Here is a 24,798-nt window from a genome sequence, read left to right on the forward strand (position 1 = left end):
TTAGATTGTAAACTCAGCTGGTGCAAGGACTGATGGGAATGATGATGTATAATCTCTGTACAAAGATGCAGAATGTTGGACCATAGAAAGTATTATAATATTATTATAATTATTAATTCTCATATCTATTAGTATTTAATTAATTCACAATGACACTAATGTGGCTGTTTAATCTGTGTAAAATTGCCTAATGAAAATGTGTAAATATATTCCAACACAGTATCTAGGACTAAATGGATGTTTTCATTGACAAATCAATTTCCCTGTTGAGTTTACAGACTGCTTGACAAAAAGTCCAAGCCCGAGTTGTATTTCCCGGTGAATAATGGGCTGTGAGGCAATGGATGATGAGCTTTTACATAATCAATGGGATTACTATGAGGAAGTGCAGAAATGGCTGCAGGTCAGGCGCCACAGGGCCAAGCTATACACGTGTAGGGAGGGCGAAGAAGGAGGCAAGACTAATGGAGGCAAGACTATATTGTGTGCTCCTCACTCGTGTGGGAATGTGACAGCAGAGGAGGGAATGTCCCCGGCAGCGCTGAGAGGGAGAGCTAAAGCAGTTGAGAGGTAGGGGATGCTGTGAGGCTACAGTATGTGAGAGGGTAGCAGGGAGGGGATCCCCGGGGAGGTGGGAACAATCCTTAGAATAGGATCGGCAGGAAGCTTTGTAGCCCAGAGCATGCCATGGGGTGGATCAGAGAAGCAGGAGCCTGCTTGAGAGAGAAGGCAGGCAAACAAGGTAAGCGCCTCTGTAAAGTCCCGTATGTGGCAGCTCCCGGGCAGCCTCTAGTCAGGTGGAGTGGAAAGAGACAGGCAAAGCCGAGAGGACGTTCCGCAAGCTCAATAGCGCACATTTGGCGCACACTAAGGTACAGTCGCAGTTTGACGTTTCTTTTTTTCTTCATGTACAGACAGTCCAAGAGTTCCGCTGTCACACTCACACACAGTACAAGCACGGGCCATGTTCTACTTCTTATACTGCAGAGGATTGCACGGGACTGTGACACAAACTGCTCGCTCGTTTTTATCTCTACATTTTTCCTCGTTGCGATAGATCGTTGTGCGTGTGTTACTGCTGTTTCTGACACGTGCGATCCCTTAACTAGTGATCAGTGTCAGCTCTGTGTGTCATGTACTGCAACTACTGTACTCTACTGTACTCTACTCTATTCCACTGTACTCTACTGTTTTCTGTATTCTACTCTACTGTATTCCACTGTACTCTACTGTATTCCACTGTACTCTACTGTATTCTACTGTACTGTAGAGTAATGTACTGTCCTCTCTTGTAATCTATTGCACTGTAGTGTGACATATTGCAGTATAATGTACTGTACTATAGTGTAATGTACTGTATTGTACTTTAGTGTGTTATACTGTAGTGTATTGTAGTGTAATGTACTGTATTGTACTTTAGTGTGTTATACTGCAGTGTATTGTAGTGTAATGTACTATAGTGTAATGTACTGTAGTGTATTGTACTTTAGTGTGTTGTACTGTAGTGTATTGTAGTGTAATGTACTGTAGTGTATTGTACTTAAGTGTGTTAAACTGTAGTGTATTGTAGTGTAATGTACTATAGTGTAATGTACTGTAGTGTATTGAACTTTAGTGTGTTGTACTATAGTGTAATATACTGTATTGTACTTTAGTGTGTTGTACTATAGTGTAATATACTGTATTGTACTTTAGTGTGTTGTACTATAGTGTGATGTACTGTATTGTACTTTAGTGTGTTGTACTATAGTGTGATATACTGTATTGTACTTTAGTGTGTTGTACTGTAGTGTATTGTAGTGTAATGCACTGTAGTGTAATGCACTGTAGTGTATTGTAATTTAATGTACTATAGTGTTATACGCTGTGCTGTACTGTAAATCCCTAGCCGGGATTAGGATTTTACTGCTCAGCCCAGGCAGCAGCTTTTCTAAATAACTTGCCTGTGTTCTTCTCTGGGTAGCAAGTACTGTGTGTATAACAAGGGTTAAGTGCAGCACTTTTACATGGTTGTCAAATGCCTTTCTGTTGAAGGGACAGTGCCAAGTGTTTGATATTTCTGTGCATGTCATTTTAGGGGTTATGAAGTAAACTTCAAAGTAGTATTTGTGTAGTTATCCTTGATATAAAGGATGCACAGTTAAAATGCAGCGGGTAGAAGCATGGCGTGTTTGGGAAGCCAGGAACAAGATAACAGTTTAGACTAGAGCAAGTTACATGCAGCACACAGACATCAGAAGTGGCCCTGGATTTTTTCAGTTTCTCTACAGCTGCTCACTTCCTATAGGGGGGTAACAGAACCGCTGTGCAGCATTTAGCAATGTAATGGGGTCCTGTCTAGTGCATCATATTACTATTTGTTAGTTATATTATACGTTCTACGGGGCAGGGGCTTCCTTTGGGGGAAACTTACTAAAGGGCTAAGTGGCTAACCGTGACGTCATTTCGGCACTTCACTGATTTACTAATGGTAGCTGGCGTAATTTCAACAAGGAGATAGACTCTAGCGCAACTTCGCACTCTAACGCCAGGCGAATTTACTACGAAAATTCACTATGTTTTTGATTTTACTGACCGTTACCTCTATCGCCAGACTTGCCTTCACCACCTCAGACCAGGTGAAGTACAATAGAGTAGATAGGAGTTCCTCAAAAAAAAGGTGAACATTTTTCTAAGTCCCAAAAGACGATGGCGTATTTTCCTATTTAAAGGGTGAATGACTGAAAAAGATCGTAAATTTTTTTGGGGGTACCCTCCTTTCCCCCTATATTTGCTAACATATGGCACCTAAACTATACTGTGGGCACATGTGTAGGGCATTATAACAACTTTATATAATTTTATTATGGTTCCCTGGCCTTGTGTAGTGTAATGTATTTGCTGCAGCATATACTGCCATTGTACTTTAACCTCATGCCATATGCTAATTAGCCAACGCTAGCGTAACTTCGAATTGCTGAGCATAATTTCGCTGGCGTAATTTCGCCAGCGTTCGGTACCCTGTGTGCAACTTCGGATCTTTGTGAATTAGCGTTGTCCAGGCGAATTTACGCCTGGCAAAGTTTTGCGATGTGTGCGAAGCCAGCGCTGTTGAATTTTCGCCGGTTAGTGAATTTGCCCCTTTGTCTTGTCTCTTGAACTAAGCAGTTTTGAGAATTATATTTATTAATTCATCTGTTGTGTTAATGTGTTGTTTTAATGTAAAGAGCTGCATACACATCTAGCATTATAGAAATTAGAATATGCATATGTGAAACAAATGATTTTATATGTGCTATTGCACACAGGCTTTTTTGACACGTGTTTGAGACGCAGGCTTGAGTGAACCTTCAAAAATTAGTTAATTGCACACATTTTATTCTGCCAGGTTTTGTCCTCCAGCATCCATAGCTATATTGTAGCAGTTTTGTTACATTTTTTTAATGCAACATGCTGCATTTTTATATGCACGCCTAAGAGCCTTTAAAGGTATGGGATTTTTCATAATCTAAAATTATGCCACTAATTTTATGTCACAAGCCATATATGAATAAAGCACAGAAAAATGGCAAAAGCCACAATAGGTGACCTATTTTGTTACATTTACTGCTTGAACTGGAGTAGAATTACAAATGGTGCAGTTTGTGTACAGCTTGTGCAGTACAGGTAGGGTTGCCACCCGGCCTGGCCGGTAAAATGATGGCTAATACCAATGTTATAAATAGGGAAAAAGATAAAATATATTAGAAGGCCGGTATTTTTTTTCCAGAAAAGGTGGAAACCCTAAGTACAGGTTATCCACAGCTGGAGTGCTGCAGGTTGCAGGAGTCCCCATTTGTGGGAAGTATTCTCTTTGTTCAAGAGCCCAAGCAGAGACACAGGGATACAAGGTATGGGTGCAGCGACAAGGAGAGACATCGCTAGTTACTTACAGGCCTGACACAGTACAATAATGTGCCTGCTCTCCCTGTAGATAGGCTTAAACTGCTGAATGGAAGACGGTAAATGATTCAGGATTACTGCAAATATTTTTCCTCCATTTTTGTTTGATAATTGTATTCTAAATCTTAAACAACTTTCACTGTATTGTCAGCAGCTGCAAAAGAGTCTTTGTGATCACCTGCTGCGGCTATGGTATTGGAAAAGCAGTATAGTTCCCAAAACAGGCGAATCTTTTCTATTCGTACGCCACCCTAGAAAAGCTAGGCAAACATACAGCAAAGTACCACAATGGCTTGGAAGTGAAGGCATGTATCTGAAAATGCATGTTGTAATTATTATATATTTTATTTTACATGTTCTGGTCTATGTTTCTGCTGCACACTACCTAAGATGTGTGACTTGTGATGGCATGAACATACAAAGTTGCAGTGAGGACCCTGGCTTCAAAGATTTTCTTGTTTTTGTAGAGCTTTCATGTATGGTAGTTAAGCTCCTGGTGGTACTTTTCATATAATAAACATTTGCGTTTGCATTATGATTTTTGTGTATTTTACAGCAGCCCTGTAATAAGGATTTACTAATAGTTTGATCTAGAGTCCTGCAGCGGGTCGGGTACCTGTGGGTTACCTGCAAGAACCTGCAGTACCCTGCAGGTTACAGGTAGGAGTTCTGGGTGTGGGTATAGACGCAGGTCGCAGGTCGGGCCGCAGATCTTCTCAATAGCGGTTTTTACTCCTTTTTTCTAATCACGCCTACTTATGATTACATCACTTCCGATTTACGACAGCACTTCCTAATTTTTGATGGTCAGCGGGTCGCGGGTCCGGGTTGCGCATAAGGTAATTGCGGTTCCAATCGGATAAGAATGCGAGTCCGGGTTGCGGATTGCAGGTTGTGGGTATTGGTCGGGTACGGGTTCCAAACAATGCCTGATCAGCTACACAACATATGAATATTTGCACGAACATAGCTGATTTAGGAGCAATTCTTTTGCCTAGAGCTAATGTCAGAATGGTGTTTTTTTACATTAGAATGATATGCTGATTCATCTCACCAGATTACAGAAACCCTTTGACAGAGAAGATATGTAGCTTGCCTTGGAACTTCTGATGCCTTATCACTTATTTAGCTTTTGCTCAGCAGCAGGTTCAGAAACGAGGGGTAGGCAGAGCAGGCTGCCTAAGCTGCGGGGTGCGCCAGGCACGTACCTTCGCTGCCTTCTACCCCTAGTCCGGTTCCCTCTCTCCTCTATGCACGACTGTGTGTGCATCGATTTGCGCATGCACCTCATTGATGCTGCAACCGGCCAGGTTGCCTAGGACACTTGGCCAGTCTGGCCCAGCTCTACTCAGCAGCTCTCCAGTTTGGCATTTCAGCAGCTAACTGGTAACTAGGGACTTAATTTCCTTGGTAACCAGGCAGTGGCTTGAATGAGAGACTGAAATATGAATAGGAAAGGGTCTGAAGATGTAGATCAGTAAGAAAATTAACAGTGACAATAAAATTGTAATCTCACAGAGCAAATGTTTTTTGGCTGTCGGAGTTGACCTCCGTTTGAAAGCTGGGAAGAGGCAAATATTCCAAAAACTAGAAAATAAATATCAATTCCAAAGTTGCTAGAGATTGGATACTTGATTATAACATACTAAAGGTTACCAAAAGTGAACCATCCCTTTAATGCATTTGCGGCTGGGCCCAGTTTCCGTCAAGTAATAGCAGGGACATCAGGTAGGTAGGGTGGCCATTATCAGAGCACCCTGTGGGGCTATTAATATAGGGCTGTTGTAACTCCAGACTGGTACAGTTGACCCACATACGGTATAAGATGCATTATTTCTATTTCCACCTTGTCCCACTGCAGTTGTCACGGCTGCTCCACTTGTAGGAATGCACAGCAAGCTGAGAATCTTCCAAGACACAGACATTTAAATGGAGCGGCTTGTAACTACTCAGAGTTCACTGGCACTATCTGAGCTGGGAAAGTCACCTGTATTCCCACACTGAAGATGCTTGCACAGATAATCTAATCTCTCCCGTAATGAATTATAAATTATCACTACCGAAAAACAATGAACACAACTACAGTTTTTTAAAATGTCCAACTATTTACAAATTTTGAATATTTCTTAATATTAAAGCAGACTGTGATAAGTGTACTAAAGTTCATATTATTCTGAATACCCATGCACGGGAAATGAACCGTCACTTGCTTGGGAATCTGCGCCTTGTCATCCAGTTATTTATTTTGTTACACTGGGTGGCTAACAGGGTTGACAGTTTATCATTACAAAGAAAGAAACCTAGAGAGAAAAGAGAATATTTTAGGCTTCACTAACTAAAATGGAAACTAATAATTAGTTAATAAATAAGTAGCTTCCAAACATACTAAATATGAACGCCAGGGGTCTACTGAACACATTGATACCCAATATGCATAGATTTACTAAACTATGTGGTGTACAGAGACCCCCCAAATGAAAACAGCGCTTATGAATTTTTACTGCTGACAATTTGGCTGTTGCAATATAAGCACCCGGTATGTGTATTACGAGCCATAGGCCCCCATAACAGTAGGGAGACACATTCTGGCAAATCCAAAATGGGTAAATATGTCTTTCTTTCCCAATCCCCCAAAAATGTGAGTGTAAGTGTAAAAAGTGTGTGATTGTGTATTTTGTGTTTTATAATAACCTGGGATGTGCAGGCAGCAGATCCATCTTCAGGCAAGCAGAAGGAGTGGAGGCCCTGGAGGTAGGAGCTGAGATCCAGGTTGGGGGGCGTCACTGGGGGGAGCAGAGACCTTGAGGCAGTGCCAGGCAAATGTGTCTGCTGCGCCTATGGGGCCCCTGGGCGATTGCACCCCAGTGGTCACTTTTCTCTCCTTTCATTGCCTAGGGGCTTTTGAGCAAGCAGCTTTAAAGCTGTGGCACTTAGGTACTTTTATCCACAGAATGTAAATTCTATGTTCTGTGGCACTTAAAGGGTTAAGACACATTCTCTGTTTTATTTGTAGGCAATCAATGTAAATAAAAAAAGAACATAACAGCACCCGGAAAATAATTAAAATAAAATTTATGTTGGCAACTGTCTAATACAATGTATAAATAACTTTATTGGAGCACTAATCTCTTTTGCATATATACAGTGATATAAATATTCCTCCTTTGTTGACTTAACTTTCATACATCGCTGGAGTTAAGAGATGCATATATCCTACAAAAGTAAATCACATGCCTGGCAGTGCTGATATTTTCATGGTTTTTACATGGTTTCTTGCATTCACTTAAAGGTTTAGCGTTCTTCTGGCTTATTAAAACAAGGAACCAGTTCTGTGAGGTACATTGCTTATAATGTTTTCCACTTCAGGCATCTGTTGTTTTGTGGGTAATATAAAAGTAGCCAGAACGTGTCTGGCCTTCATGGTATCTGACAAAAGTCATAAATCAGCTACCGTAGGCCCCTAACCACATTTTTGGGTCCCCTGCAATGCCTTACATATGTATACATCAGATGGCGACAGTATTGCTGATCCTTACTAGTTCCGAACGGGCCCCCACATTCACATGGTCTGCTCCTCCATTCTCACACCACTGTATCTGCTTGATCTTTTAGACATGTCAATGGATATAGACAATGGGGTAAATTTATCAAAGAGTGAAGTTAAAAGAGCACCACAGTCCGTTAGAGTGAAATACCCAGCGCCGGATTTCCTCTCCGGCCGCCCCTAGGCCGCGCGGTCCGACCAGGCGGCCGCGCGGTCCTAGCGCCCGCCTTCCCAGCGTGCCGGCGAAAAAACGCCGGCGCAGCTGATGTAGTTGAATGGGGACGCGAACGTCCCCATAATGCGGCTGGGCGGCATGCCGCCCCTATTTTTTGCCGCCCTAGGCCCGGGCCTATGCGGCCTTGCCGCAAATCTGGGCCTGGAAATACCACCTCTCTTCATTCATTTCTATGGTATTTTTAAAATCAAATGGTGAACTTTCACCCATTGATAAATACGCCTTTAAAACTCCCATAAAAATGAAGAGTTGCGGAATTTCACTCTAGCGGGCTGGGTGATCTCTAACTTCACTCTAAAGCTGGCCATAGACGCAAAGATCCGATCGTACGAATCGAGGATTCGTACGATTCTCGGACCGTGTGTGGAGAGTCCTGGCATTTTTCGTCCGGCGGAGATCGGTCGTTTGGTCAATCGGACAGGTTAAAAGATTTCTGTCGGCTGCGGGTAATATCTCTGCATGTATTGCCGATCGTACGATTTTCAGTGGGAGACTGTCACTAGCTTTGGTCGGACATAACTTTCGTACGATTGCTGTCAGGGGGAGAACATCGGCTGATCTGTTCTTTTACTACTTAATTTGATCTTAATGGTAAGACTTTGATCTGATTGGTTAGTGGCAGGTCGGGAGATGGGAAAGTCCGATCGTACATTGATTCATACGATCGGATCTTTGTGTCTGTGGCCAGCTTAAAGGGATACTGTCATGGGGAAAAAATTTTTTTTCAAAATGAATCAGTTAATAGTGCTGCTCCAGCAGAATTCTGCACTGAAATCCATTTCTCAAAAGAGCAAACAGATTTTGTTATATTCAATTTTGAAATCTGACATGGGGCTAGACATTTTGTCAATTTCCCAGCTGCCCCAAGTCATGTGACTTGTGCTCTGATAAACTTCAATCACTCTTTACTGCTGTACTGCAAGTTGGAGTGATATCACCCCTCCTTTTCGCCTCCAGCAGCCAAACAAAAGAACAATGGGAAGGTAACCAGATAACAGCTCCCTAACACAAGATAACAGCTGCCTGGTAGATCTAAGAACAGCACTTAATAGTAAAAACCCATGTCTCACTGAGACACATTCAGTTACATTGAGAAGGAAAAACAGCAGCCTGCCAGAAAGCATTTCTCTCCTAAAGTGCAGGAACAAGTCACATGACCAGGGGCAGCTGGGAAATTGACAAATTGTCTAGCCCTATGTCAGATTTCAAAATTGAATACAAAAAAATCTGTTTGCTCTTTTGAGAAATGGATTTCAGTGCAGAATTCTGCTGGAGCAGTACTATTAACTGATTTACTTTGAAAAAAAATTTTTTTCCCATGACAGTATCCCTTTAAGATAAATATGCCCCATAGTCTCTTACTTCAGAGCCGGTGTTCTTTTGCTTGATCTCACCCTAGGACACCTATCATTATGACTGACTAATCTTTATTAGATGGGTTCCCCACACCAGGCTTATTCTTCATTGTGGCTTCCTGTTTATATGATTCCATCCTGTCTTCTATATTAGGGAGATCCAAAACACTGTCTGTAAGAGCAAACTGCTTCTTCTTCAGACGCAGGGGCCACTATCAGGGGGGCACAGGGGGTACAAGTGTACCTGGCCCGGGCCTGAAGGGAGCCGGGCCCGACTTGACAGCAGCGAAGCCGTGCCACCTTCTTCCGAAGTCCTGAACAGCCGAAACGCAGAAGTGCCAAAAAAGCCGAACAGCTGAAGTCCCGAAGCAGTGAAAAGACCCAAAGCCACGAAAACAGCCAAAGCCGAAGTCCCGAAGCAGCGAAAAGATCCAAAGCCACGAAAACAGCCAAAATTGAAGCCCTGAAGCACCTAAAAGACCGTAGTCACAGGAAGAGCCGAAATTTAAATCCTGAAGTGGTGAAAAGACCCAAAGTCACGAAAGGAGGCGAAGTTGAAGTTCTAAAGCCACGAGTTCCTTTTAATCCGCTGGCCACCAATGTATTATTTTAATACTCTATAGGCCCCTGCCACCAATGTTTTTTTAAAAAATTATTCTTTGGGGCCCCAATTTTTTTTAACTTGTAGGGGGGGCCCTGGTGCCAATGTTTTTCTAAAAAATATTCTTTGGGGCCCCAATTTTTTTTTAACTTGCAGGATGGGGGCATGGCGCCTATGTTTTTTTAAAAAAAAATATTCTTTAGGGCTCCAATTTTTTTTAACTTGTAAGGGGGGCCGGCGCCAATGTTTTTTTTAAAAATATTTTTTGGGGCCCCAATTTTTTTTAACTTGTATGGGGGGCCTTGGCACCAATGCTTTTTAAAAAACTGTTATGGGGGACCCTGGCGCCAATATTTTTTTTAACATATAGGGGGGCCCTGGTCCCCAATAGCTTTTTATAACTTGTGTGTGTGTGTGGGGGGGTTACCTTATTTAGCCCTGATGTCTGTGTGGTCTTTTAACTGTGATGTGGAGTGGGTGTGACCTGAGGTGGGGCTTGGGAGCCAAAAATGTTGTTGTACGGGGCCCCGTGATTTCTAACGGTGGCCCTGTTCAGGCAACTCATCTCCCCAAACTGCCCCACCGCGGGCTAGGATCTAAATCGCCGGTGGCATCACACTCGGAGAGCTTCATTTTCCAAAGTAGCCCAAAGTTTCCTCATGAGGCGGGCAACAAAATCTCCCCGAATCTCCACGTGTGTCTCTGCCCTAACCCTATCCCAGTTATCAATGCTGCCATACAGCATCTACAGTGGGGCTACCATATATCCCAAGGAAACACTCTGCTGAAAGGACATCCTTGTATTACAGTAGGGGGCACTAACACCTAGGGGACCCACTTATTAAGGATGTCTATTTTACTATATCCCTTTGTAGAAATATATTTCATAAAAAGAAAAAATAGCTCTTTTATAAAGTGACTGAGGTGCACCTTGGGTATGTGTGGCCTTCATGATGACCTGAATAAGATGATCATTGATCTAGTTAATCATTTTGGACAATCAAAGTGGTGTGCAAATACATCAGTAGATTAGCAATGCTAAGAGGTCAGACACATACAGATATGTGATACAGATGCGAAGTTTGTTCAAATAGTGAAAGACCTGCATGGAAAAATCTGCACATATGGCCAGAATATAAAATCTTCTATGACAGGAGTGCCCATACTAATGCGATGTCTACTTTTAGAAATGTTGTCCTGTTATGATATACATCCAAACAGGGCTGGATTTCCTTACCGGCCACTCCTAATCCGCCCCGGTCCTAGTGCCCCCACAATTCCCTGCACACATGATTTCAATAAGCAAAGGAACATCACAGTGCAATGCATTGTGGGTTATGTAGTTCCTGCATGCTGTCTGTAAACTGTGGAGTAGTTGTTACAATTTGTAACATCAGTGTTTTAGTCCCTCCTTCCCTGCCAGGATTTCAAATGATCCAGAAAGAGAAGAACTGTTAAAGGGGTTGTTCACCTTTGAAATAACTTTTAGTATGATGTAGAAAGTGATATTCTGAGACAATTTGCAATTGGTTTTAATTTTTTGTTATTTGTGATAACTAGGGTCCAAATTACCCTAGCAACCATGCATTGGTTTGAATAAGAGACTGGAATATGAATAGGAGAGGCCTGAATATAAGGACCAGTAATACAAACTAACAATAACAATAAATTTGTAGCCTTACAGAGCATTTGGTTTTTTAGAAGAGAGTCAGCGACGTCCATTTGAAATCTGCAAAGAGTCAGAAGAAAAAGGCAAATAACTATAAAACTATAAAAAATAAATAATGAAAACCAATCAAAAAGTTGCTTAGAATTGGCTGTTCTATAACGGCTAATAACATAATAAAAGTTACCTTAAAGGTGAACCACCACTTTAAACAGCTGGATTTCAACATAGAAAATGGCATTTATTCATACTTTTTGAAGAACCAGGTAACTATGATGGGTATTTTAGGGGTTTCTGTGTTATGTGGGCCTCTTTATCAAATTTTGGTTTGGAAGCCTGAGTTCCCCTTTAACATAATAAATATCTGAATGAAAAGAATGAAATAGGAGGGTGATTTAGACAAGCTGTTTGTTGACAGTGTCTTGAGATCTACTGATCACCAGCTAAAGGTCTACTGGTAGATCCCAATCTTCCTTTTGGGCATCCCTGGTCTATGATATTTTCATTATCAGGAACAATACAGAAGACAGACATTTGTACACCCAGTCCTCAGTAGTTTAAATCTCATTTTTAGAACACTTCTAAACAGAAGCCACCTGAGAATATGTTTCTCATTGGAATGTTGTACATGAAGATCTGTTCTGTGTGTGTATATAAAAGCTGGATCAAGAAGTATGCACATTCTCAATTACAAGAGGCCAACTCTAGGGCATTGGTCTGCGAATTTTCATTCATGCAACATCATATATTTAACCCTCAGTCTAGCCTGTGTCAGGCACATAATAAAGGATATATCTAAATAGAGAGACAAACATGCCTGTGTTGATGCAGTATTTTGGTTATGTAATTATGCACTGTGTAGTCCTCAATGTCCTTAATTTCACCTTGTCTTGATAAGACCCCACTATCCCTTTGCATACATGCCTAGGTCTGTATTTATCCCTCTTGTAGAATGTTAGCTATTCAGGTGCTACACTATATTTAGGAGGCCCGAGGAGGCTGTGCTATAGCACAGTGAAGGGTGGACCTTGGCACCAAAACACTCAAGCTTTTTGCCACATAGATGAATGTCCTATACAGTGTTTCATTCACTACTATCAGCAGCAATGACAGTTGGATATTGCATTTTATCCACTGCTGTTTTTTGCCAGATGGTGCACAAAACAAACTGTGTGCCATAGCCCTAATGAACTGGGTATCTGAGACATTGTTAGGTTTTCTGAGGAGTTAACATGGGCAAAGATTGCATGGTCCAGTAACTCATAGCAACCAGTCCAGAGTTTCCAGTATTCACTTCTGCATTATTTGTATTTGCACCTCCCAAACCAACTCTGCCATGCATTTTGTTGTGTAATCACAGACCTTAATTCTAATATAAGGAATTCATGTTGACAAAAGAAATGTCATCTGAACCTAAGTTCCCTGAGTCTCAAGATACGTGCATCACTTGTCAGCCAAGCTCCTGCGTCATTTGAATGACCTTGTTAAATGACCTTATGCTTCAAATGAAGTAATTGCAGTTTCTCCAAATCTATAAACACCAGACTTCTGAATGCCTGTATTTCTATTTAAGACTCTCCTCTAAGACTGACCCTCTATTTTCAGTAATTTTCTAGGTACAGTATTTATTATTCTGCATTTTGTTACCATCTTTGTTTATTTGTATTGCTTTTCTGCTGAACCTTCATGCCAATGTTCAAGCAGGTATCTGATGACTGCTCATATTTACTTCTCTTGGTTTCTCTAGTGTCAGGCTTTATGGATGTGATATGAAGTGTCTTAATCATGTGGCAGGCAACTTTTGGGAGTATGCGTTACTTACATTTCTTCTTTATTCTTTTCCTCATTCTCCTGCCCTCTTTTCTCCTGCAGACATACAGTGTTCTCTGTGCCCAGACTCTTTGGTGGACTTTCCAGTGTGTATCAGAGGATCTACTGACTGGAGTATTGGACAGACTCTGTGCCAGGACTTATTATGGTGCTGTGGAGCTGGATTTAAACTGGGCTCATCCCCTGGAGATGCTCAGTTTTGGGCAGGGGGACCTCACAGTCACATTGTGCTACTGGTGGAAGAACCAAATAAACATCTACAGGGGACTGTACAGGAGCACAATAGATTGTTGGCAGGTGTGTTGCGAGGAGAAATTAAATGCTTCAAAGGAGCAGTGTCCTGAATGGAGCTGTAGATCAGAGGAATCCACTGGGCTTGTGGGTAAACTCCCAGGAAAGCTCTCAGAAACTTGGTGTCCTAAGCAAAGAAACAGAAAATCATTGGAAAACAACAGTAAGGATAAAGGAAGGAATCACGGTGAGTAAAAAACACCAGGCACTCCATGTATTTAAGATAGTACATGAATGCTCTGTTGGGGGCATGCATGGATGCTGCAATAATACTGATGGTTTTTCATAATTTCAGTTCTTGTAGTAGCATATGTGTATGAAACCCTTTTGCTTAAAGTTCAGCATTACCAGGCTGAATGAGGGCATTGTACTTCATAGGTAGTGAATATTTTTGCATGGGCTGTAGGCAACGAGACCACATTTACATTTGGTCTTTAAACCATGTGCTCATAACTCAGAATAGCATTATTAAAAATGTAGTTTGTTTCTTCATATGAATCAAATTAGACACCAGTTATTACATTTCCATTCCTGAGTAGTAAAAAGTATAAACCTATGCAATGAAGAATCTGAATGTACAGATGTGGGATTTCTTATGCGGATAGCCTGTTACACAGAAAGCTCTGAATAAGGCTACTTTAAACTATTTCGATTTTTCTCTGTAATAATAAAACAGCAGTCCATGACCTCTTTATAGCTAAATCCCTTCACCTTCTTGCAATCACTGAAACATGGCTCTCCCCCTCAGACACTGCTTCACCTGCTGCCCTCTGCTATGGAGGCTTCTCACTTACTCACACTCCTAGACCGGATGGCCGTCATGGCGGTGGGGTGGGATTTCTTCTCTCTCCCAAATGCAGGTTTCAAAATCTAACTACACCGTCTTCTCTCTCCTTCACTTCTTTTGAAGTCCACAGCATACGTTTGTTTTCTCCAATCTCTCTGCGTGTTGCTGTCATATATCGCCCCCCAGGTCCCTACTCCACCTTCTTGGATCACTTTGCTGCCTGGCTTCCATACTTTCTCTCCAGTGAGACACCTGCTCTCATTTTAGGGGACTTCAACATCCCCATTGACAACTCTGCTTCTGCTGCCACCTCTAAACTTCTCTCTCTAACAGCTTCATTTGGTCTCTCTCAGTGGACCGACTCACCTACCCACATCGAGGGTCATGCTCTTGACCTTATATTCTGCCACTCATGCTGCCCATCCAACTTAATTAACTCTCCCTACCCTCTGTCTGACCATCATCTACTCTCCTTTCAGATACTGCTTTCACCTGCACCTTCACAACCATCTCTCTCTACCCATACGTACAGAAACCTTAATGCCTTTGAACCACAACAATTATCAACAGTATCAGCACAATCCATATCTCATATTAATACTCTCTCCTGTCCCAATATGGCAGCTTCTCTCTACAACGATGCCCTTTCAACAGCACTTGACTCCCTTGCACCTTCTACCACCCGTCACAGCCGGCCAGCTAAACCCCAACCCTGGCACACTAGTGTAACACGGTACCTCAGAAGATGTAGTAGATCAGCTGAGCGACGGTGGAGAAAGTCACGAACTGATCCTGATTTCATCCACTTCAAATTCATGCTCTCCTGCTATAACCGAGCTCTGTCATTAGCCAAAGAACAATACTTCTCTTATCTAATATCTACTATGTCCTCAAACCACAGCAGCTGTTTGCCACATTTAACTCACTCCTATGCCCCCCTCCACCTCCTCCACCTATTAATGTTACTGCCCAAGACCTTGCTCATTTCTTTAATGAAAAAATCAATCTCATTAGGCTGAGCATACCGTCCGACAACAATCTCAGACCAACGTGCAGTCCACTCACATCTACTTTGCACTCCTTCACCCCTGCAACTCTAGATGAAGTCAGCAAACTTCTAGCCAGCTCAAAACCCACCACCTGCTCCCTTGACCCCATACCATCTCGCCTTCTCCACCCAATCTCTGATACACTCTCTCCTGCACTTACCCACCTATTCAATCTTTCACTCTCTACTGGTACCTTTCCATCATTATACAAACAAGCACTAATCACTCCTATCCTCAAAAAACCTTCCCTTGATCCCAGCTCTCCCACTAACTATCGACCGGTCTCCCTTCTTCCATTCGCCTCCAAATTACTAGAAAGGCTTGTTTATAAACGCCTGATCCAGCATCTCACTCACAACTCCCTCCTCGACCCCTTGCAATCTGGCTTCCGCCCATCACACTCAACTGAAACTGCCCTCACCAAAGTAACCAATGATCTTCTATTGGCAAAGTCTAAAGGTCATTATTCCATTCTAATCCTTCTAGATCTCTCTGCAGCCTTTGACACAGTTGACCACACACTCCTCCTTGACATTCTACACTCATCTGGCATTCGGGACACTGCTCTTTCATGGTTTACATCTTATCTGTCTGACCGTTCCTTTAAAGTTTCCTTCTCTAACTCTACTTCTACTACTTTCCCACTCTCTGTTGGAGTTCCTCAAGGCTCTGTTCTTGGCCCCCTGCTGTTCTCACTCTATACAACTTCACTAGGAAAACTCATTCAGTCATTTGGACTTCAGTATCACCTTTATGCTGATGACACCCAACTCTACTTGTCTACTCCTGATCTTTCTAATTCTGTCCTTTCCCAAGTCACAGACTGTCTCTCTGCTGTCTCCTCCTGGATGTCACAGCGCCACCTGAAACTGAACCTTTCTAAAACAGAACTTATTATATTTCCTCCAAGATCTTCCCCTGTCCCTCAGATATCACTCACCGTAAACAACACCACCTTTCATTCCACCACACAGGCACGCTGCCTAGGAGTTATCTTAGACTCTCATCTGTCTTTTTCACCACACATTCAAACACTTGCAAAATCTTGCCGTATTCAACTGCGCAACATTGCTCGAATACGACCCTATCTCAGTTCAGAATCAACTAAAACACTGATTCAGTCTCTCATCATCTCCTGCCTTGATTACTGCAACTTACTCCTCACAGGTATTCCAACAAGTCACCTTTCACAACTCCAATCTGTTCTAAACACGGCCGCTAGACTCATTCATCTAGCTCGCCGCTCAACATCAGCTGCTCCCATATGTATGTCCCTTCACTGGCTCCCAATCTCTTCTGGAATCAAATTCAAATTACTAACACTCACATTCAAGGCCCTTAATAATGAAACCCCTCCCTACATTTCATCTCTAATCTCCAAATACACTCCTTCACGAAACCTACGCTCTGCTTCTGATCTTCGCCTCACTTCTCCTCTGGTCACTTCTGCCCATTCTCGTCTACAAGACTTCTCTCGGGCTTCTGCTTTTCTCTGGAACTCTCTGCCACAAGCTGTCAGACTTTCTCCTTCCTTCCAAACTTTCAAGCGCTCCTTAAAGTCCCATCTGTTTAAAGAGGCCTATTCGATGTACCTTAATTAATCATTGCTGTATCAAAAATGACAAAGTGTTTATATAATCCTAATGTCTCAATTGTACCCTAACCTTTTAGTTTGTAAACCCTATTGTACTCTGTAATCCTTGTCTGTTATCCACCATTTATTCCCTGTTTGCTATAACTGCAGTAAAGCACTGCGTATCTTGACAGCGCTATATAAATAAATGATGATGATGATGATGATGATGACCTTGCACTAGGCAATAACTAAGTTGCATAAATGTTTTTTAAGCAGACTTAAGGTATGGAGAATCTAATTATGGATAAAACTCATTGAATAGTAATGTGCTAGGGTTGGCTTCTTCATCCATTTGAAGAGTGGAAGGTACTGAAGGGGCAATATGATGAGGAAGGACTGCTGCATTTTTAGCTTTGTACATTAGCCTTAATACAGACAACTGAGCTTGTTGCACAAAATTAAGTACTGTTAAGCATTTGGCAATCCCACTTAGAAGGCCAACTGGTTCTTCAAAATGACCATTTTGTTATGTAGATGTGATCCTTGTTGTCTATCTTCTTGCCAGTAGAAACACATTTCAAAGCAGAGTTGCAGATGTGACAGTTACACCCTATAAGGTGTTTAGACTGAGCAAGAAAAGAACAACATGTTTTGCATAAAGAACTTGCTGGTAGTGTTTTTTTCTTGGGTTACATTGTTGCAACTTTTAGGAAATGTATGTTTCATGACAGCTGAAAACAGTTTCAAACCATACACTTGGGTGACACTTCCTCCAGTGAAACTCCAAGTTTTGTCTGCAGGGCAAGTATAACATTTGGTTGCAGGGTTGCACAGACAGGGTTGAAATCAGTGATGATGCAGTGGAATTCACTGTCAAGTCCTGCACAACCAAATATCAAGGTGCATTGTTCGGCTTGTGCTTGCAGTCCATTCCAGCAGTGGATCAGAATAGGGACGCCTCATTTCTGTGGCAAGCTAAACAAACATTTCAAAGTGTAACTGCAAAATGTAAGCACTGATTTTCATGTTAAGATTCCAGTGCAGTCATTTCTTGTGAGGTGTTTATAGCACGTTCTAAATGTAAACATATGCTGTTACTTTTTTTGCTAAACAGAGCAAAATGAATGTTATACCTTCAGTGACACAGACGAGATGCTGTATATGGAAAAGGTACTAGTTTAAGCTTTCATTACTTATAAGTAGTCGGATCTAATGTTTGTTGCCTCTCGTTTCTGTCTGGCCCTGGTGGGTTATTTTGGCTGCCTGTATTTTTGTACTTTGCAGCATCACCTTTTGTCTTTATTTATTTCTCTAAAATCTAAAAGTATATTTCCAAATTACTTTTTTGTTTAGAGTCACTTGTTAGGCCATGGACCCTGCTGCCCCCTAGACCACATCTTCAAAAGTTTAGGGTTGGGTCTTTATCTGGAAAAAACGTTTGGACTTTTCTGTCTGTACTTTTGCTGTAGTTTTTGTAAAGTTAGTCTAAAGACCTAGTGCATGGAAGGAAGACATGTTGGGAGCCTGCCTTACCTGATAATCATCAACAGGGCTTTTGTTGTGGTGAATTCACAGGACTTCTGTCACAGGTTGGGCCCTAATAAATTGGGGGACTGGACTCACATGCAATTAGAGGGAGTTGTTGTTGGTTTGCACAATCAGTGGATTAAATTCACAACCAGGGAAGAACCAGGAGCAGTCATCTTATTATTGTTATTGTTCCTGAGACATTTATTCAGTCTGTCAGCATGATATATGCCAGGCCCACAGAACATTCATGGGGGTTGTTTCAGCAGAAATCTACATAGTGACAGTAGGAACCTTTAAAGTAACTTTTAGTATGTTATGGAATGACCAATTCTAAGCACAGTGGCGGAACTACCGGGGGAGCAGGGTTTGCGAGCGGGCCAGGGCCCCCACCCCCTCAGGGTCCCCGGCAGTCCGTGCGCCACTGACAAATGCGGCCGTACAGGGGGGTGGGGCCGGGCTGTGCGCCACGCACCAGGGCCCGCCCCCCTCTAGTGACGCTACTGTCTAAGCAACTTTTAAAGTTTTCATTATTTATTTTTTATAGTTTTATAGTTATTTTCTTTTTTCTTCTGACTCTTTGCAGATTTCAAATGGGCATCGCTGACCCCTTCTAAAAATCAAATCAGTGTATGGTTGCTAGGGTAATTTGGACCCTAGCTACCAGATTATTTAAAATGCAGATTGAACAGCTGCTGAATAACTCAAAACCCACATATAATAAAAAATGAAAACCAATTGCAAATTGTCTCAGAATATCACTCTCTTCATCATACCAAAAGTTATCTCGAAGATGAACAACCCCTTTAAGCAGATTTTCATCATTTTGTAAGCAGATGGTTATGGCCTCAAGTAGATATGATGGCCAAGAATGCCAAGGTTCCACTTTGTTTTTAAAAGGTATTCCTGTCCTCTGAGCCATGGTGACAAATGCATTGGCCAAGGATTGTAGTTGAATATTGATATGTTTTCCACTTTTCCCCTTATTATTCTATTAGTGCAGCAGAGAATGGAAATCATATTGATAGCTTGGCCATGCTGGTAGTGGTGCCCTCTATTGTTGAGATGAAGAACAGGCCCAGAAAAAAATCCCAGTGAGGAGATCTATTGATTCAGGGCAAGTGATTTATCCCAATCCTCAGGGCTCAAGCCTAACAGCCTGGAGGTTCAGAGGCAGCAAGGTTTTTCTAAAGCTGCCAATGAAACTTTCTAAAATCTATTAAAAACTCTATATCTTTGACATATAGAACAATCTGGGATATGTTTTCAATTTTGGCAACCAAGGAACATTTTAGTAATTGGGTACCTATGGTTCAGTAAATCCTTGTATGCTTCTGAAACAGATTGGAATTAGACATTAGCTTTAATACACGAAGGTCCAAGTGTCAGCACTGTACTTAACTTGTCAGAAGTTTTTTTTTTTAAAAGACAGACCTCCTCTTAGATCAGATGTGTGATCTTGTTATGTTAATGGAAGCTGATGTCTAGTCCATCTGAAACACTAGAGGTTATATGCTTATTGGATTTAACAATAAAAGCTGTCCTATTGAGGGCCTTGGTATCAACCAAGAGGACAACAGCTAAAGGTTTAGGTATCTTTAGATCCTTACCTGATATTTTTTCCAGACAATTATAATATTGATGAGTAAGAACATTTCTCCCTCCCATAATATTCTGTTTTCATCTCAAGAAGGAAACCATCTTGGCTATCTTTTTGACTAAGCCCTACTGCCAGAAAGAATGGTTATGGCATACGATGGACATTTGCAGGTTCCTCTGCATGTACTTGGACAGAGTTAAAGGCTTGCAGAAAACAGACTGTCATTCCATCTGGTCCATAGCAAGGGCAAGCTGCTTCATTAGCTACTATTACGTGTTCAATAGTGTCAGCAATTCCCAGGGCTTATTCAGAAGTACACAAACCCATATTTTTGAAACTGTATCACCTTTATGTGTGGTTGGCTGTAATAGCTGACAGGGTAGGGGCAGAAAACAAGGAAAGGAACCATTAACATATGCAGTTCAAAAGGACTAACCCACCTCTATGTGCACATAGTTTTGTAAAAAATGACAACAAAAGATAATTTTTGTTCTGACGCCTACTTTAAATTAGTTGGATAATGCTGGTAAATGAAATATTGACATATTGAGCAACTGATTTCCTGCTCTGTATTTACAACCCATGAAATATTTACATTTTCATACCAGCAAGACATAACAATTAATCGTATAGATTCCTTTTCCCTTGTTAGTATGTTATAATTTCTTTAGACAAGAAGGAGATAAATAGAGGGAGGTGGAAGAGTAAATATGGACGTTTGATAGCTTTGGCACCTGTTAGGCTTGCACCAGTAGCAGAGGTTACAGATGATACATACTTACGTAGTGTACAACTAGAATTTATTGGGTCTCAGAGTACATATTATAATCCCATTACCAAAACCTTTGAGAGAATGGGTTTGGTTTATGTCAAACAGTGAAACCGTTTTGCAGTCAAGACTCCTCTAAATCCTCTGCTAGGCATGTCACTTGGTTTGCTGTCTCTTTTGTTACCCATATTTCTCATTGTTTGTAACACCTGCATCTTCCTGCAAACAAGCCTGTGTGGCAGACATTCAGAGAATAACAATCTTTGTGAATAGTGTTTAAGCAAGATTTGCACTTTGCTTTGGTAAATGAGCTTTTAAATGTTTTTTAAGTAGGCAATGTTATTTTAAAAGAAAGATAGATAATTACTCATGGTCAACTTCTTTGCAAAGAGGGCTTAGTAATGTGGGGTCTTTTTTTATTAATTTTATAGCATTTAGGCCTACAGTTCTAAGTGCTAATCTGTACATGGGCCAATATTAGCAGTTCATTGGTCTGTGTATGTGGCCAAAATTATAGACTACCCAACCAAAAGCTTAATGGGGATTGGCCAGATAGAGATCAATAGAGTTTAAATGTCATTGAGTCATTGTTGCAGGCAACATGATCTAATTATTATCATCATCATAACATATCATTATCATCCGATTATTTGACGGGGCAAAACGTTGGATCAACCCAGTTTTTCCCACAACCTCGTGTCCAAAGCAGCCAAAGGTCCACTTGTTTGGCAATCTCACCAACAACAACATATGAACAATATTGGGTCAACCAGTCACAAATGCAAGATGCATTGATCAAAATATACCTTTTGTAGAACCCATCCTTAGTGACAAATGGCACACATCTGGCTAGACAGTAAAAAGTACAAACGTAACTGTGTACTTTGTCACATTCCCAGTCCCATGTTTAATCTGGATTTGTAACTCTATAGCGGTGGACAGAAGCTGGGCCATGTCTAGCACATGTAATTAGATCCTGCAATATAGACGGGTGAACAAAAGCTTTGCATTTTATTATGTGCACTACAGGAGAGTCATATGGCAGCATCTAGAAATATATCCCTGAACAAGGAAGAGGACTTGCTGCTCTTTTCAGTCTGCTGCACAGCTAGAAACTCACATGGACCAGCAATTAACTGCAATTTTATACACTGTTGTAGCAAGCCACCTCATATGCCAGATGGATCTGTTAATAGAAGCCAGACTTTGTTTACAAACAACACACAAATCCTCACAAGGCCAGGAAACTTGGCTTTGTAAACCATGGGGGTCTGCTCTGTTTACAGAGACTGAAACCCATGAAATACATAGAACATTCTAATAAATTGTGTGCCTTAAAGGGAAAGTAATGACAACAAGGAAATCAGACTTAATATCTGAAATTACTTTAGACTTAAATTTGAATGTACATCATTACATATAGTATACAAGTAGCACTGTATAAATAAAAATATACAATAATACCTATAAGACTTTACAGATCTACAGCTGTGTGAATATTTTCCTGGCTGAGGAATACATTACACAATCTTTCTTTATCATTTATTGATAGTGTGAAGTATTATGTAGTGCTGTCCACAAATTCAAGTAAGGCTCCTGCTCCCAAGGAAGAACTTTCGCGGGCGTTTCGCGAATTTATTCACTGGCGGCGAATCGCGCAAATTTGCCACAAATTCGCCCATCACTATTGGTTATTCTTTAGGGTATGATAACTTTTTGATCAAACAGGGTGCATATGATCGGCTTATATAAAAATATGGGTCTTTTGGGAGCATTTGAAGATTGGAGAAGGGGGGCATGCCATATGTCATGGCAGGGAATTCCAGAGACAGGCGGAAGCTCAACACAAGACTTGACATTGGGAATAGGATGAAGTTATTAAAGGAAAAGAAAGCAAAGTTCAAAAGCAGAGTGTAGGGAGCTGAAATATTTGTAGGAGCTTCATTGGTAAGGGCCTTCAATGTGAGTGTTGGTATTTTGAATGTAATTCAAAAGGGAACTTGGGAGCTAGTGAAGGGATTGGATAGAGGACTAGATAATATGGAATGGTGAGATAAGCGGATGGGTCTAGTGGATTAAGTTGCACTTGTCACAGTGGCAAATAAGGGACAGAATAAGTGAATTGGTTGTTTCTAATCTAGGGTTTTATTTGTGCAATATAACACAGATGAAAGCAATTTAGTTTGGATTTAGGAAGACAGATGGGAATTAAAAAATAACTCCTATATGTCAAGCTTGTGTGATTGGGTGGACAGTACTATTGTTGAGTGTTTGTGAAACCTGAGGTAGATGGGAAGAGGATAGTGGAAATAAAATGGATTTTGTTTTATGGAATTTCAGTTTTAGCTAGTTCCAGCCAAGACATAGCAGAAAAATCATGACAGAAAGAGAGAGGTTACGAGAAGACTGGTCGATTTGGATGTTATGAGCATAAAGGTGCTATTAGATCCAGATGACTGAATCAGTTTTCCTAGAGAAGTATTATACAGTGGGAAGAGCAGCGGGTCTTGAGGAACATCACTGAAGAGAGACAATGAAGTGGAGCCAGGAAAAGCTAATTTACAGAAATGATCAGAAAGCTAAGATTTGAGTCAGGAAAATGCAGTTTCATGAAAGCAAATAGAGCACAAAATATCTAGGTGCAGTGGGTTCTATCTTTCCCATTGCTTACTGTATGAAGTCAGGATGATTTGACAGATATTTCAGCGTTTAATGCCACCAGATTAACTTCCTAGGTTTTGAGTCATATTTTCAGGATGCAGTTATCATCCAAACCTCTAGCCAGTCAGATGCTATATGGAAGGCCACACCTTTGCTAGATATATCAACCCAGACACCTCATGAATGGAAGAGATGATTCTTAGGCACTATACTGTAAATATGATAAACTAGTTATCATACACCTAAATGAATTCCAGGTGATTGGTTAGAATCAAGCTTCTTCTTTACCATGTTATGTATAAGTAAATGGTTTTAAAAGAATGAACTTTAGGGCGATTTGTGATCATAACCAAGCAGACTACCAAGGCCCCCAGTGATATGGTTTCACCTAATTACCCAAAGACTGGGTTCTTGCTTTAATGGTGTTTCATTGGCTGCAAATGAACATATAAAGACACGACAATGTTTTGTGCCCCACTGGGCCCTTTATCAAGCCTCAGCTGTTATTTTGTTTTTCTTGGGTATCAGAAAGTGAAACCTTGGTGGGGTTGACTGCTATCTAACTAATATCTTAGTAGGCCATTATTTACGTTCCAGCAATAAAATGTATTTCCTTTGCCTGCACACAATGTGTTTCCTTCTGCAAGAATGCTCTACCATTCCTTTTCTCCTTCCTTGTACCCACTTACTGAGTCATATCATCACAAAAGCATTATCTCTTTATCTAGTAATCAACTTACTTGAATGCCTTTGACTAGCTGCACGCCCTGCAGAAGTTTCTGCCTAAACTCTCAATGTACAAATGGACAACACTCATTTCTCATTGTCATTTTGGCCTCTGTCCCTGCCTTTGGGCACCCTCTGCTGCATTCATTATTTGGATTCCTGTGTTGACAGGAGACACCTTATATCCTTATATCTCCGCTCTTAATTATGATCAAATTATATTGGCATACAGCATTTCATCAGGGACAGCAAATAGTCACTTTTAAAATTTTCATATTGTTAACCAAAAAGCAGGCTTTTAGTGCAGAAAGCACAACTAAAGTGCCCAAAGCTGTAGCAGCCTCAAAATTGCCCCCGTTAATGAACCAGTAATTTGTCGATTACTTTTAATGTAGCTGGCATGTTTTAAATACACGGCAGTTCATCCAAATACATTTTAGAATAGATCAATAATTAATATTAATACATAAAAAGAAGATATACTGATACCCCCCTCTCCAAACATCTTATTTCTTCTGATTGAAAGAGCTCATTCGGAGGATATCAGTTGTGAAGATTCATATCTTGTTTTTTCTTGCATTTGTCAAACACAGCTTGCTAATAGCATTCCCAGCATTCTTCTCACATGCAAGGTCTTTGGCTTCACATTTGTATGCAAAT

General features: G+C 41.1%; 1 protein-coding gene across 2 annotated transcripts in view; it reads left to right on the top strand.

Moving 5' to 3' along the window:
- Positions 1-448: 448 nt before the first annotated feature.
- artn.L (artemin L homeolog) overlaps positions 449-24,798 on the top strand; it is a 41,641-nt gene continuing 17,291 nt past the window's right edge. The window contains exons 1-2 of one of the 2 annotated variants that reach the window (XM_018258308.2): positions 449-872; positions 13,195-13,630. In XM_018258308.2, the coding sequence (XP_018113797.1) occupies positions 13,342-13,630 (289 nt within the window). In that variant the 5' untranslated portion in view covers positions 449-872; positions 13,195-13,341. The remainder of the gene's footprint in view (positions 873-13,194; positions 13,631-24,798) is intronic. The other variant, XM_018258309.2, reaches the window with a different exon arrangement.

Source organism: Xenopus laevis, chromosome 4L (assembly GCF_017654675.1).
Source record: "Xenopus laevis strain J_2021 chromosome 4L, Xenopus_laevis_v10.1, whole genome shotgun sequence".
Classification (NCBI taxonomy): Eukaryota; Metazoa; Chordata; class Amphibia; order Anura; family Pipidae; genus Xenopus; species Xenopus laevis.